The following is a 13532-nucleotide window of genomic DNA, read 5'->3' as shown; positions in this document are numbered from 1 at the left end:
TGCTGAAAAGATTTTTCATGGTAAATGGTGTGTCATCCTGTATCTGCCTCCCATCCAGTCATTATACAGCATGTCACACTCATTTATTCATTACTAAATATTTCTTCACACTCATTTATTCATTACTAAATATTTAAATAATATTCATTACTAAATATTATTTACTAAATGAGCTTCTGTGTGCCAGGCACCATTCCAGGTACCAGGGATAAAGGAGCAAACAAAACAAAGTAGCAGTTCTCAAAGAAATTGCATTCCTGTGAGACAAAAGAGACACTAAACAAGTAAACCAATAAATGCATATTATGTTTGAGAGTGAGAAGTATCAGTTTTGCAAAGGAGAAGTAAATAATGATAAGGGAATACTTTTCATAGAACATTCAAAAAAGTTTCAGCAGTAAGAAGGGCATATTTAAGCTAATACGGAGCTTGGAGAGAGAGGGAAATTCCAGACAGAAAATAAAGAAGTGAATCTCAGTCTAAAGAGTATTTGGATTGTTTTTGGAATCTGAAAGTCTGTACTACTAGATACAGATGAGTAAGCAGAAGAGTGGGAGGATGTCAGGGAGTGGAGAATAGGCATAGATCATGAAAGTCATGAGAGTGAACTTTAATTTTACCCTGGATGAAATATGAAGTGATTAGAGAGTTTGTGTAGACAGTACCAGAAATGATCTTGCTGTAGCTACACGTTTCTTCACTTGGAAAAAAAAATAATGTGGAAAGGGAAGTACAGTGGTAAAAATAGAACATAATACTAGACAACAAGCTAGAAGGCTATTGCAGGATTTCAGGCAAGAGTTAATGGTGGTTTGGGTTTCAATATAAGTAGTACAGGGTGTGAAATGTGGTTGAAAATGGACATGTTTTGAAGGAAGGAAAAAGAACCAACCAAACAAACAAACAAAAAGAACTAAAATCTTGGTAATATAGTAAATAAGAGAGTGGTGAAGGATAGGATGTGGAATCAAGGACAGTCTTGAAGTTTTTAGTGCAAGAAACAGACTACCTTGGCAAAAAGACTTGCCATGGGAAAAATTGCAAGGGAAACATGTTACTGGTAGAAAAGTCAGAATTTGTCATTCGTATATCAAGTTTGCCTTTTCTACATGCAAGTGGAGAAACAAAATAGGCAGTTGGATATTTAGGTACAATCGGGGACATAAAATACTTAATATTTATGCAAAAATAATTCTGATGTTTGTTGATGGATTCCCTATTTTAATATAAAAACACGTTAAATCATACTCTTACCGAATTGGAAAATCAAATAAGTTCTTGTTTTTCAGATGTATATTTGAATAAGGTATCTCTGTTTCACTTCAAAAAATCATGTATTCAACTCAGCCATTGTTGAGAACAGGGGTTATTTGGATTTTTTCCGCAAATGGGTAAAAGAAAAGACTATATTTCATTTGAAACAGAATCTCAAAACTTACTGATAAATGGCTTTTTATACTAATTACATATTCTTTATTTCCATAGTCTGTCACTGTGCCAGAGGGAAATTATAGTCATCTTAAAGGGTTTGTTCTTCAAATGGCCATGTAGGTCACGACACAAAAACTTACTTAGTTTGTGGCAAATTTATTATTTCATGATTTGTCCCCAGTGTATCTCTGGTGGCTATATTTAAAATCTTTGCTCTATAATTACTACCCTTTATGTATATGCATGCACATATATTTCATTTATAATCTTTAGACACATTTTTCATTCAAATATTCAAAAAGCATTATTTAACACTTTATGATCACATGGAGCAATCCTTCAAGGATTGACAGTTATGCACATTTGTAAAATGAAAGTTTGAAAAATAAAGGGCTTATAGTTGATATTTGGGAACTAGTTACTAAGAAAGAATAATTGGATGATAAGGCATTTAAGGCTTTCTATGTTTTGAATGACCATATACTTAAATAACTTTGATACAGTTGACATGTTCTTATGTTTCATTCCATCATCTAACTACCTTGAGACTTTTTTGAGTTGATTATTCCCAGTAGCATTCTTTTTACTTTAGAGGACTACAACAAGTATAGTAGTGAAAAGAATAATAGTCATCCAGAATAATGAACGTGTTTTGGTATCAAGGTTGCAAATTCATGGGGGTAATGATTTATGAGTTAAAATGAGTAGGAATGAATAAAAAGTAATAAAGAATTAGATAATTTCCGTAAATATTTAAAAAATACTTTAAAAATAATTTGACTAAAGATTATTTTACGTTATTTTAATACCTTTTTTACTGTTTATACATATCAGTAAATTATCCTGAAGAGTATATATACTCTAGCACACTCAGGATGATAACCGAAAAATTGCTATGCAATATTACCCTAATATATAGTATACCTTTTATAGCATTTTTTTCCTGTGTCTTATCTATAGAAAATGATACCATCTACTGGACAGACATGGGCTTCAATAAAATTAGCCGAGCTAAAAGAGATCAAACTTGGAAAGAAGATATTATTACCAATGGCTTGGGAAGAGTGGAAGGAATAGCTATTGACTGGATTGCTGGTATAATCCATAGCTTTTTCTCTTTTTGTTTCACATTTATTTTGTTAGTGGCTTGGCCTGTTCCATAAATATTCTTTTCTACTCATAACAATTGTGTATGTGTATGTTCTTCTAGCCACAAGGGTTGTCTCTTTTGCTTTTGGTTCCACATACTTTTGAACCTTTGTATCAATATTTTTATGTAGAAATATATTATATACTGTTAACTTTGCCTGTCTGCTCGAGAGCTCTGTAAAGCAGGTAAACAAGGGAGTTAGACTTTCCCTTTTGCCTAATGTGAGTAGAAAGTGAAAATAGAGCTCTTCTTTGGGTGGGAAAAGTTTCAACTTATTTTAAGCACCTAAATGTAACATTATATGGTTTAAACCAGAGATGGATGAGATTAGGATTGGAAATATTTGCATAGTTTATTTTTAGGTTTTCTGTTTAAGAAATATACCCATTAAAAAAGAAATGTAGGAAGTAAACAATGACAGTTATGTGAATGCTCAGAAAATTAACTTTAGCCATAACCAATACATTTTTTTCTCACAATTGTATTACAAATACTTTTATATTTCTCCTAGGTAACATATATTGGACAGATCATGGTTTCAACCTAATTGAAGTTGCGAGACTCAATGGTTCTTTCCGTTATGTCATTATTTCCCAAGGCCTGGATCAACCAAGATCTATAGCTGTTCACCCAGCAAAAGGGTAAGATTTTTTGTATCTTCGTTTTAAGTGTGTTTTCTTTAGTTCTATTAGGAAAAAAGCAGACATCATTTATATTAATATTTACTTTCAGCTATAATATCTGAAACAGAATTTTAAAATATCTTACCTAAGCACAAAAATAAATGTTTATTTTCACTTTGTTCATGTATATCTTAGTAAATATTTGACAAAATCATATTTGTCAGGTCTTTTATATGTGTGTAAATCCAAATCCAACATGCTTCTAGATTTTCAATTTAAATTTCTTTCACAAAATTATTACATTATTAGGAATTCAATTATTTGTTGAATGAGTGAAATAGTAATTTGATATACAACCTTGCTTTCCAATATTTGTAAAACTTTAACTTCCATTTACATGTCTATGATATCTATGAACAATCAACATGTTTATTCCCAGTATTATTTTCTTTTCATTTCTTTTTCTTTGTTTGTTTTGATTTCTGAATACATATGTCTATCTGTCTTTGTGACATTTCTATTTGGATTTTCATGAGCACCAAAAGTGTACATGTATAAAACTGCACATGTATAAAACTGCAATGAATTAAGTCTGTCACCAAGTGCTAATTCTTTTTTACTAAACAATTCTATTATCAATCTACCACTCTTTATCTTCACTGTCTGTACCCTAATTAAATCTGATTACCTGTATATTTGGAATAACATCTCAACTAAGTCTCTTAAAGTCACCAAAAGCTAAGATGATTTTTGAACCATAAATCTGATTACTTAAAATCTTTAGAGGAATTCCCATTGCCTTTTGTATAAAGTCCAAAATCTGTCATGATCTTATTTAATGAAATTAATACCCAAATTACCGCTATTGCCTTTTTCCTAGTCAATCTTTGTGCATAATTTTTCAAATATTTCTGTTCTCTTCTACTCCCAGCCTTTGTAAATCCTTTCCTTTTATCCATAATGCTCTTTTCCTCTATTCTTATCTTATTAACTTTTATGTACCCTTCCCTGCTTTGAAAATATTTTAGATTGTTCTGACCCCATAGCACCTAGTACTTTCATTTTACAAATTTTATGCGCGAATATTTTCTTATTTATTTATGTTCATTTTCCTAGAAGCTGTATTTTACAATACAGACTAGGTGATGTTTCTATTCTTTACTGTATGTGAATTCTGTGAGAAGAGCCATGTGTTCTTGGTTCATTTCTCTATCCTGAGGTCTTAGTACAGTGACTGGTAATAAATAATTGATTGGTAACTTGTTTTATCTTAAACCTTGATATGAAAGTATTCCCTATTTTAAAGCCTTAATTACTAGCCACTATTGTTTTTCTTATATTTGTGACTAGACATAATTTTTTTTATGGGAAGAAATTTTTTATGTTAACATAACTTCTATGCCTTTTGGAGTAGGAAAAAGTAAATCAATGAGTGATCAAAAAAAGTATTCGATGAACCAGGGTAAAAAAAGACTATAATTTATAATGAAGTCAGATCTTGTAAGCCATCAAATCAATTCTCATGAAAAGTTTTAACATTCTCTATTTGTTATGTTATTGTACATGCTTTTTCCATTTATTATTATCAATATTATCACTTATTTTACTGTCTTGGCAAGTGTTATACAATGAAGTCATACTGTAATATTAGTACAGAGAGAAAGGAAACCAAGAAAGTTAACATAGGAGACAGAAATAATGTGAACACATTTCAAGCTAAAGATAATATTAAAATATATTAGCACAAATGAAAAGGGATGCATTAGTTAGGAATGCTCCTAATGCAAGTAACAAAATTTGGTTAAAGTTTGTTAAGTGTACAGGAGTTTCTTTCTTTTTTTTTTTTAATGAAGTATGATAGTAGATGATTTTTGGTAATGATTTAAGTGTTCAATTATCTTTTTGTTTTTCTTGCCATTATAATAACTCGCTTATATTTTGTTTTATGTTTTGTGTTACTGCCATATTGTTACATTATGTTGGCAAATATATCATCAGGCAGCATTTTTTCATTTAGGGATGAAGATGGATAGGATAAAATACCTTTTCATTTCTAAAGTGGGTTGTGTTATTTGGGAAGAGTAAGGCATTAGAATTAATCCTTTTGTTTTTCCTTGGCCAGAAATGGGTTACATGTCTGTCCTTAGATCAGTCAGTAGTAAAAGGAAAAAGATTATTTTGACATATTTAGACAAATTATGATTAATCACTTGGGCCTGCAGTAAGGTCCCAGACTAAACTGACTTTTTCTAGAGAAGACCTTGTGGGGATGGACTTTCAAGAGACAATATAAGCCAAAGGAAAGCCAACTCTCTTGATTATTTTACTTCAGTTGTCATCTCAACCCACTCTTCTTTATCAATTGTTCTTTTTCACTTTGGTTTTGTAATGTTGAAGTCCCCTAGGACTTTTTGCTTTTACCTTCTTCATTTGTTCATCTCATGCCATCTAAATTTTAAAGATTGCCTGCAGTTGTGGTGAGGTTAAAGAAGGTGATTCATGTGAAAATACTTTGTCAACTCTATAAATCTATCCAGAGATTAAACATTGTCTGTTGGGGGCATTGTTCACATTTTTCATTTGTTACTAGAATACATTCTTAAGTAAATGTGGTTATGTTATAAATCATTTTAATGCCATTTCTCACTATATGTTTTACTTGCTGTTTATATTTATTTTGAACTATAGAAACGATGTTAGAAAAAAGCAAATTTGAATGATTTTCTTATTTGAATTCAAACTGGACTGTAAAACAGTGGAAACAACTTGCAACATCAACAATTCATTTGGCCCAAGAACTGCTAATGAACATGCAGTGTAGTAGTGGTTCAAGAAGTTTTGTAAAGGAGAGAAGAGCTTTGAAGATAAGGAGCATAGTGGCTGGCCGTTGGAAGTTGACAATGACCAGTTGAGAACAGTCATCAAAGCTGATGTTTACTGAAGAACTCAATGTTGACCATTCTACGGTTATTTGGCATTAGAGGAAAATTGGAAAGGTGAAAAAGCTCAGTAAGTGGGTGCCTCATGAGCAAATTGAAAATCAGAGCAATCATCGTTTTCAAGTGTCATCTTCTCTTATTCTACACAACAGTGAGCCATTTCTCCATCAGATTGTGACATGAGAGGAAAAGTAGATTTTCTATGATGACAAGCAATGACCAGCTCAGTGGTTGGAACAAAAGGAACAACCAAAACACTTCCCAAAGCCAAACTTGCACACAAAAAGGGCATGGTCACTGTTTGGTGATCTGCTGCCATTCTGATTCACTATAGCTTTCTGAATCCTGGTGAAACCATTACATCCGAGAAGTATGATCACCAAGTCAATGAGATGCATGTAAAATTTCAATGCCTGCAGTTGGCATTGGTCAAGAGAAGGGGCCCAGGTCTTCTTCATGACATCTATCTGCACGTTGTGCAACCAACACATCAAAAGTTGAATAAATTGGGCTGCAAAGGTTTGCCTCATCCACCATATTTGCTGACCTTTTATCAACCAGCTACCACTTCTTCAAGCATCTCAACTACTTTTTTTTTTTTTATTTTTATTGTTGAGGATTCATTGAGGGTACAATAAGCCAGGTTACATTGATTGCAATTGTTAGGCAATGTCCCTCTTGCAATCATGTCTTCCCCCATAAAGTGTGACACACACCAAACCATAAAGTGTGACACACACCAAAGCCCCACTCCCCTCCCTCCATCCCTCTTTCTGCTTTTCCTCCCCCCCATAAACTTAATTGTCATTAATTGTCCTCATATCAAAATTGAGTACATAGGATTCATGCTTCTCCATTCTTGTGATGCTTTACTAAGAATAAAGGTAATACGAAGGATGTAAAGTCTCCATTTTTTTTAATAACTGAATAGTATTCCATGGTGTACATATACCACAGCTTGTTAATCCATTCCTGGGTTGGTGGGCTTTTAGGCTGTTTCCACATTTTGGCGATTGTAAATTGAGCTGCAATAAACAGTCTAGTACAAGTGTCCTTAATGATAAAAGGATTTTTTTCCTTCTGGGTAGATACCCAGTAATGGGATTGCAGGATCAAATGGGAGGTCTAGCTTGAGTGCTTTGAGGTTTCTCCAGACTTCCTTCCAGAAAGGTTGTACTAGTTTGCAGTCCCACCAGCAGTGTAAAAGTGTTCTCTTCTTTCCACATCCACGCCAGCATTTGCAGTTTTGAGATTTTGTGATGTGGGCCATTCTCAATGGGGTTAGATGATATCTCAGGGTTGTTTTGATTTGCATTTCTCTAATATATAGAGATGATGAACATTTTTTCATGTGTTTGTTAGCCATTCGTCTGTCATCTTTAGAGAAGGTTCTATTCATGTCTCTTGCCCATTGATATATGGGATTGTTGGCTTTTTTCATGTGGATTAATTTAGTTCTCTATAGATCCTAGTTATCAAGCTTTTGTCTGATTGAAAAGATGCAAATATCCTTTCCCATTGTGTAGGTTGTCTCTTTGCTTTGGTTGTTGTCTCCTTAGCTGTACAGAAGCTTTTCAGTTTAATGAAGTCCCATTTGTTTATTTTTGTTGTTGTTGCAATTGCCATGGCAGTCTTCTTCATGAAGTCTTTCCCCAGGCCAATCTCTTCCAGTGTTTTTCCTATGCTTTCTTGGAGGATTTTTATTGTTTCATGCCTTAAATTTAAGTCCTTTATCCATCTTGAATAAATTTTTGTGAGTGGAGAAAGGTGTGGGTCCAGTTTCAGTCTTTTACATGTAGACATCCAGTTCTCCCAACACCATTTATTGAATAGGGAGTCTTTCCCCCAAGGTATGTTCTTGTTTGGTTTATAGAAGATTAGGTGTTTGTAAGATGTTAGTTTCATTTCTTGGTTTTCAATTCGATTCCAAGTGTCTATGTCTCTGTTTTTGTGCCAGTACCATGCTGTCTTGACCACTATGGCTTTGTAGTACAGACTAAAATCTGGTATGCTGATGCCCCCAGCTTTATTTTTATTAATAAGAACTGCAATAGCTATACGGGGTTTTTTCCGGTTGCATACAAAACGCAGAATCATTTTCTCCAAATCTTGAAAGTACGATGTTGGTATTTTGATAGGAATGGCATTGAATAGGTAGATTGCTTTGGGAAGTATAGACATTTTAACACTGTTGATTCTTCCCATCCATGAGCATGGTATGTTCTTCCATTTGTTAATATCCTCTGCTATTTCCTTTCTGAGGATTTCATAATTTTCTTTATAGAGGTCCTTCACCTCCTTCGTTAGGTGTATTCCTAGGTATTTCATTTTCTTTGAAACTATGGTGAAGGGAGTTGTGTCCTTAGTTAGCTTCTCATCTTGACTGTTATTGGTGTATAATAAGGCTACTGACTTGTGGACATTGATTTTATATCCTGAAACATAACTGTATTTTTTGATGACTTCTAGGAGTCTTGTGGTTGAGTCTTTGGGGTTCTCTAAGTATAGGATCATGTCGTCAGCAAAGAGGGAGAGTTTGACCTCCTCTGCTCCCATTTGGATTCCCTTTATTTCCTTGTCTTGCCTAATTGTATTGGCTAGAACTTCTAGCACTATGTTGAATAGTAAAGGTGACAGAGGACAACCTTGTCTGGTTCCATTCTAAGAGGAAAAGCTTTCAGTTTTACTCCATTCAGTAAAATACTAGCTGTGGGTTTGTCATAGATAGCTTCAATCAGTTTTAGAAATGTGCCACCTATGCCTATACTCTTCAGTGTTCTAATTAGAAAAGGATGCTGGATTTTATCAAATGCTTTTTCTGCATATATTGAGAAAATCATGTGATCTTTATTTTTGCCTCTGTTGATATGGTGGATAACGTTTATGGACTTGTGTATGTTAAACCAGCCTTGCATCCCTGGGATGAAGCCTACTTGATCATGATGAATGACTTTTTTGATGATAAGCTGTAATCTATTGGCTAGGATTTTGTTGAGAATTTTTGCATGTATATTCATGAGTGAGATTGGTCTGAAATTCTCCTTTTAGTTTGGGTCTTTTCCTGGTTTTGGTATCAGGTTGATATTTGCTTCATAGAATGTGTTGGGGAAGATTCCTTCTTCCTCAATTATTTGGAATAATTTCTGCAGTACAGGAATAAGCTCTTCCTTGAAGGTTTGATAGAATTCTGGCGTGAAGCCATCTGGACCAGGGCATTTTTTGGTTGGAAGATTTTTATTGTTTCTTTGATCTCAGTGCTTGAAATTGGTCTGTTCAGGAGCTCTATTTCTACCTGGGTAAGTCTAGGGAGAGGGTGTGATACGAAATATTGATTCATTTCCTTCAAATTGTCAAATTTCTGGGCATAGAGTTTCTGGTATTATTCAGAGATGATCTCTTGTATCTCTGTGGGATCAGTTGTTATTTCCCCTTTATCATTTCTGATTGAGGTTACTAGATATTTTACTTTTCTATTTCTCATTAGTCTGGCCAATGGTTTATCTATTTTATTTATTTTTTCAAAAAACCAACTCCTTATTTCATTAATTTTCTGAATGATTCTTTTGTTTTCAATTTCATTGATCTCTGATTTGATTCTGGATATTTCTTTTCTTCTACTGAGTTTAGGCTTAGATTGTTCTTCTTTTTCCAATTCCATAAGATGGCTACGAGATTGTTGATGCGCTCTCTTTCTGTTTTTCGAATGTAGGCATCTAAAGCGATGAATTTTCCTCTCAAAACTGCTTTTGCAGTATCCCACAGGTTTTGGTATCTTGTGTCTTCATTGTTTTTATGCTCAAGGAAGTTAATGATTTCCTGTTTTATTTCTTCCTGCACCCATCTGTTATTCAACAGAAGATTGTTTAATTTCCATGCCTTTGGGTGGGGTTGAGCGTTTTTGTTAGAGTTGAGTTCCACGTTTAGTGCCTTATGGTCTGAGAAGATACAAGGTAAAATTTCAATTCTTTTGATATTTGTTTTGTGTCCCAGGATATGATCAATTTTGGAGAATGTTCCATGGGATGATGAGAAGAATGTATATTCTTTATCTTTGGGATGGAGTGTTCTATATGCGTCTATGAAGCACAGTTGTTCTAGGGTCTCATTTAAATGTCTTATATCTTTGTTCTGTTTAGAGGATCTGTCCAGCTCTGTAAGAGGAGTGTTAAAGTCCCCTGTTTTTATGGTATTATCAGATATCATATTGCTCAGACTGAGTAAGGTCTGTTTCAAGAATCTGGGAGCATTTAAATTAGGGGCATAAATATTTAGAATTGAAACATCTTGTTGTATTTTCCCCTTGACCAATATAAAGTGGCCATCTTTGTCTTTTTTGACTTTAGTTGCTTTAAGTCCACATGAATCTGAAAATAAGATTGCAACTCCTCTTTTCTTCTGAATGCCATTTGCATGAAAAATTGTCTTCCAACCCTTGACTCGGAGCTTTAATTTGTCTTTTGAAGCCAGGTGTGTTTCTGGCAGACAGCAAATGGATGGCGTGTGTTTTTTAATCCAGTCAGCCAATCTGTGTCTCTTCAGTGGGGAATTCAAGCCATTAACATTTATTGAGGTAATTGACAAGTGTGGAAGTATTCTATTCATCTTATTTTGTGAGAGTCCATTGCTTAGTTTTATCTTTTGCATCAGTGTGGAGGTTAGGTTCTGTCCTTTAATTTCTGAGTTCTTACTTTGCTGCTGATCCATTGTGGTGGTCAGTGTGCAGAACAGGTTGAAGTATTTCCTGTAGAGCTGGTCTTGTTGTGGCGAATTTTCTCAATGTTTGTATATCCGTAAATGATTTGATTTCTCCGTCAATTTTGAAGCTTAGCTTAGCAGGGTACAGAATTCTGGGCTGGAAATTGTTCTGTTTAAGTAGATTAAAGGTAGATGACCATTGTCTTCTTGCTTGGAAAGTTTCATTAGAGAAGTCTGCGGTCACTCTGATGGATTTGCCCCTGTAGGTCAACTGGCGCTTACTCCTGGCAGCTTGCAGAATCTTTTCTTTTGTCTTGACTTTGGACAGGTTCATCACAATGTGTCTTGGAGAAGCTCGGTTAGAGTTGAGGTGACCTGGGGTCCGATATCCCTCTGAAAGCACTGTGTCAGAATCTTTGGTGATATTTGGGAATTTTTCTTTTAGAATATTCTCTAGTATGGCTTCCATTCCTCTGGGGCATTCTTCTACCCCTTCTGGAATTCCTATAACTCGTATGTTGGAATGCTTCATAAAATCCCATAATTCTGACAGTGAACGTTCTGCTTTCTCTCTCTTCTTTTCTGCCTCTTTTACTATCTGAGTTATCTCAAGAACTTTGTCTTCTACCTCTGAAATTCTTTCTTCTGCATGGTCTAACCTGTTGCTGATACTTTCCATTGCATCTTTAAGTTCCCTAATTGACTGTTTCAGTTCCTTCAGCTCTGCTATATCCTTTTTCTATTCTTCATATCGTTCATCTCTTATTTGATTCTGTTTTTGGATTTCCTTTTGATCATTTTCCACTTTATTCGCAGTTTCCTTCATTGTTTCCATCATTTCTTTCATTGTTTTTATCATGTGTATTCTAAATTCCCTTTCTGTCATTCCTAACATTTCTTTACAGGTGGAATCCTCTGCATTAGCTACCTCATGGTCCCTTGGCGTGTTTGTTCTGGATTGGTTCTTCATGTTGCCTGGAGTTTTGTGCTGATTCTTCCTCATGAGTGATTTCTTTTATCTGTTTCCTTGCCCTAATTTTCCTTTCACTTCCTCTTGCTCTTCAAGTTCTCATGCCTGTGGAAGTTGCGGGCGGGTTTAGACTGATTAAACACACGTGACCACTTGTCAGTTTTCCACTGTTTTAATCCTCCTCTTGGGGTCCAGAAGTCTCTCGCTGACTCTCTGTATCCTCACAGGGGTGACGGTAAGCAGATCCCACTAGCCAGAGGTGCCTGGAGTCCTATCTCCCCAGACTAACGGTGCCCAGATGCAAGGAAGCTGTTACTCGGCCGCCGTCTTGCTCTCCTTCTCATCAACTTTTTGGAGGGAAAATTCTTCTGCAACTAACTGGATGTATAAAATGCTTTCTAAGAGTTTGTGGAATCCTGAAGCATGGATTTTTATACTATAGGAAAGAGTAAACTTATTTCTATTGGTAACAATGTGTTGATTATAATGGTGCATATTTTAATTAATAATGATGTATTTGATCCTTGTTGTAATGATTTAAAATTCATGGTCTGAAGCTACAATTACTTTTTCACTAAGCTGTGTCTACCTAGACCAGACCTCATTCATGAACTCCAAATTTTTATGTTCAATTACACTTTTAGTATTTTCATTTGGATACCTGTGGTAGATTGTATTTTCCAACATAATTATTACAATATCTGCCTCTCTCATGCATGCTTTTTTTTGAAATGTGACATTGACACTTTCCAAAAGGAGAGATAAAGCCATTTTTCTATACACTTAAATCTGAGTGAGCCTGTGACTAAGGTAGAAGTGATGTAATGTAATTTATAAGCCTACCATTATAAAAGAAGATAAAATTCCTACCTGGTTCTCTGTGAATTGCTCTTAGAAGCCAGCCACTCGGCTGTGAGGGAGCCATCAACCCTGTGAAGAAGCCACATGTAGATCATGTGGAAAGAAGCAAACAACCTCCCCTAAGGTCCCAGATGACAGCCAGCATCAGTTGCCAGGGATTTTGAGCAATGGAGCTTTCAAATGACTACAGTTCTCAACTGCTAGATCACTTCACTCTCAGTGCTACTGCAGCGTGAGCAAATAAAAATTGCTTTAAGCCTCTGAATTTAAAGTGCTCTGTTACATAGCAATAAATAACTGGAAGATCTGATAGAAACTTTAACTTTAATGTATTCAAAATTAAACTGAATGTTTCTCTACATTTATATCTTCTTCATCAGTTTATAGCAATTCTATTCTTTCAGTTATTCAAGAAAAATCATTTGGTATCTTCTGATATTTTTTTCACACACCCCGTATTCAACATATCAGGAATTCTGCTTCATTGCTTCCGTACTATCCTAAGCCATTATCATTAGTTGCCAGGATTTCTGAATTGAGATTTACTGTTTTCTACCCTTTTACTCCCACAATCTGTGCCTCACTTGGTAGCATAATGATTCTTTTGGAATACAAGTATGATCTGTAATTTCTTTGCTAAAAATTCACCACTGGATCCCCTTCACTTTTTTAAAAAACTTACATCAAACTTAGAGGGCTATTATTTCTTTGATTTAACAGACAAGGGAACTGAATCAGAGATTCTAAATATATTACCTTATCACAAATTTGATATATAATAGAGTTAGCTTTTTCTAAATTCCATCATTTTTGCTGTATATTATGTATGTATGTGTTGCATGCAACATATCTGCATATATACT

The 13532-nt window shown here is 34.6% G+C and overlaps 1 protein-coding gene across 1 annotated transcript in view; it reads left to right on the top strand.

Annotated features, from left to right (window-relative positions):
• LRP1B (LDL receptor related protein 1B) overlaps positions 1-13532 on the top strand; it is a 2318354-nt gene that overhangs the window by 1612084 nt on the left and 692738 nt on the right. The window contains exons 36-37 of the mRNA XM_053597274.1: positions 2392-2526; positions 3093-3222. Of these exons, the coding sequence (XP_053453249.1) occupies positions 2392-2526; positions 3093-3222 (265 nt within the window). The remainder of the gene's footprint in view (positions 1-2391; positions 2527-3092; positions 3223-13532) is intronic.

This window comes from Nycticebus coucang, chromosome 7 (genome assembly GCF_027406575.1).
Source record: "Nycticebus coucang isolate mNycCou1 chromosome 7, mNycCou1.pri, whole genome shotgun sequence".
NCBI classification, from domain to species: Eukaryota; Metazoa; Chordata; class Mammalia; order Primates; family Lorisidae; genus Nycticebus; species Nycticebus coucang.
Note: the sequence above shows the minus strand (reverse complement) of the source record. Positions and strands in the feature narration are given on the sequence as shown.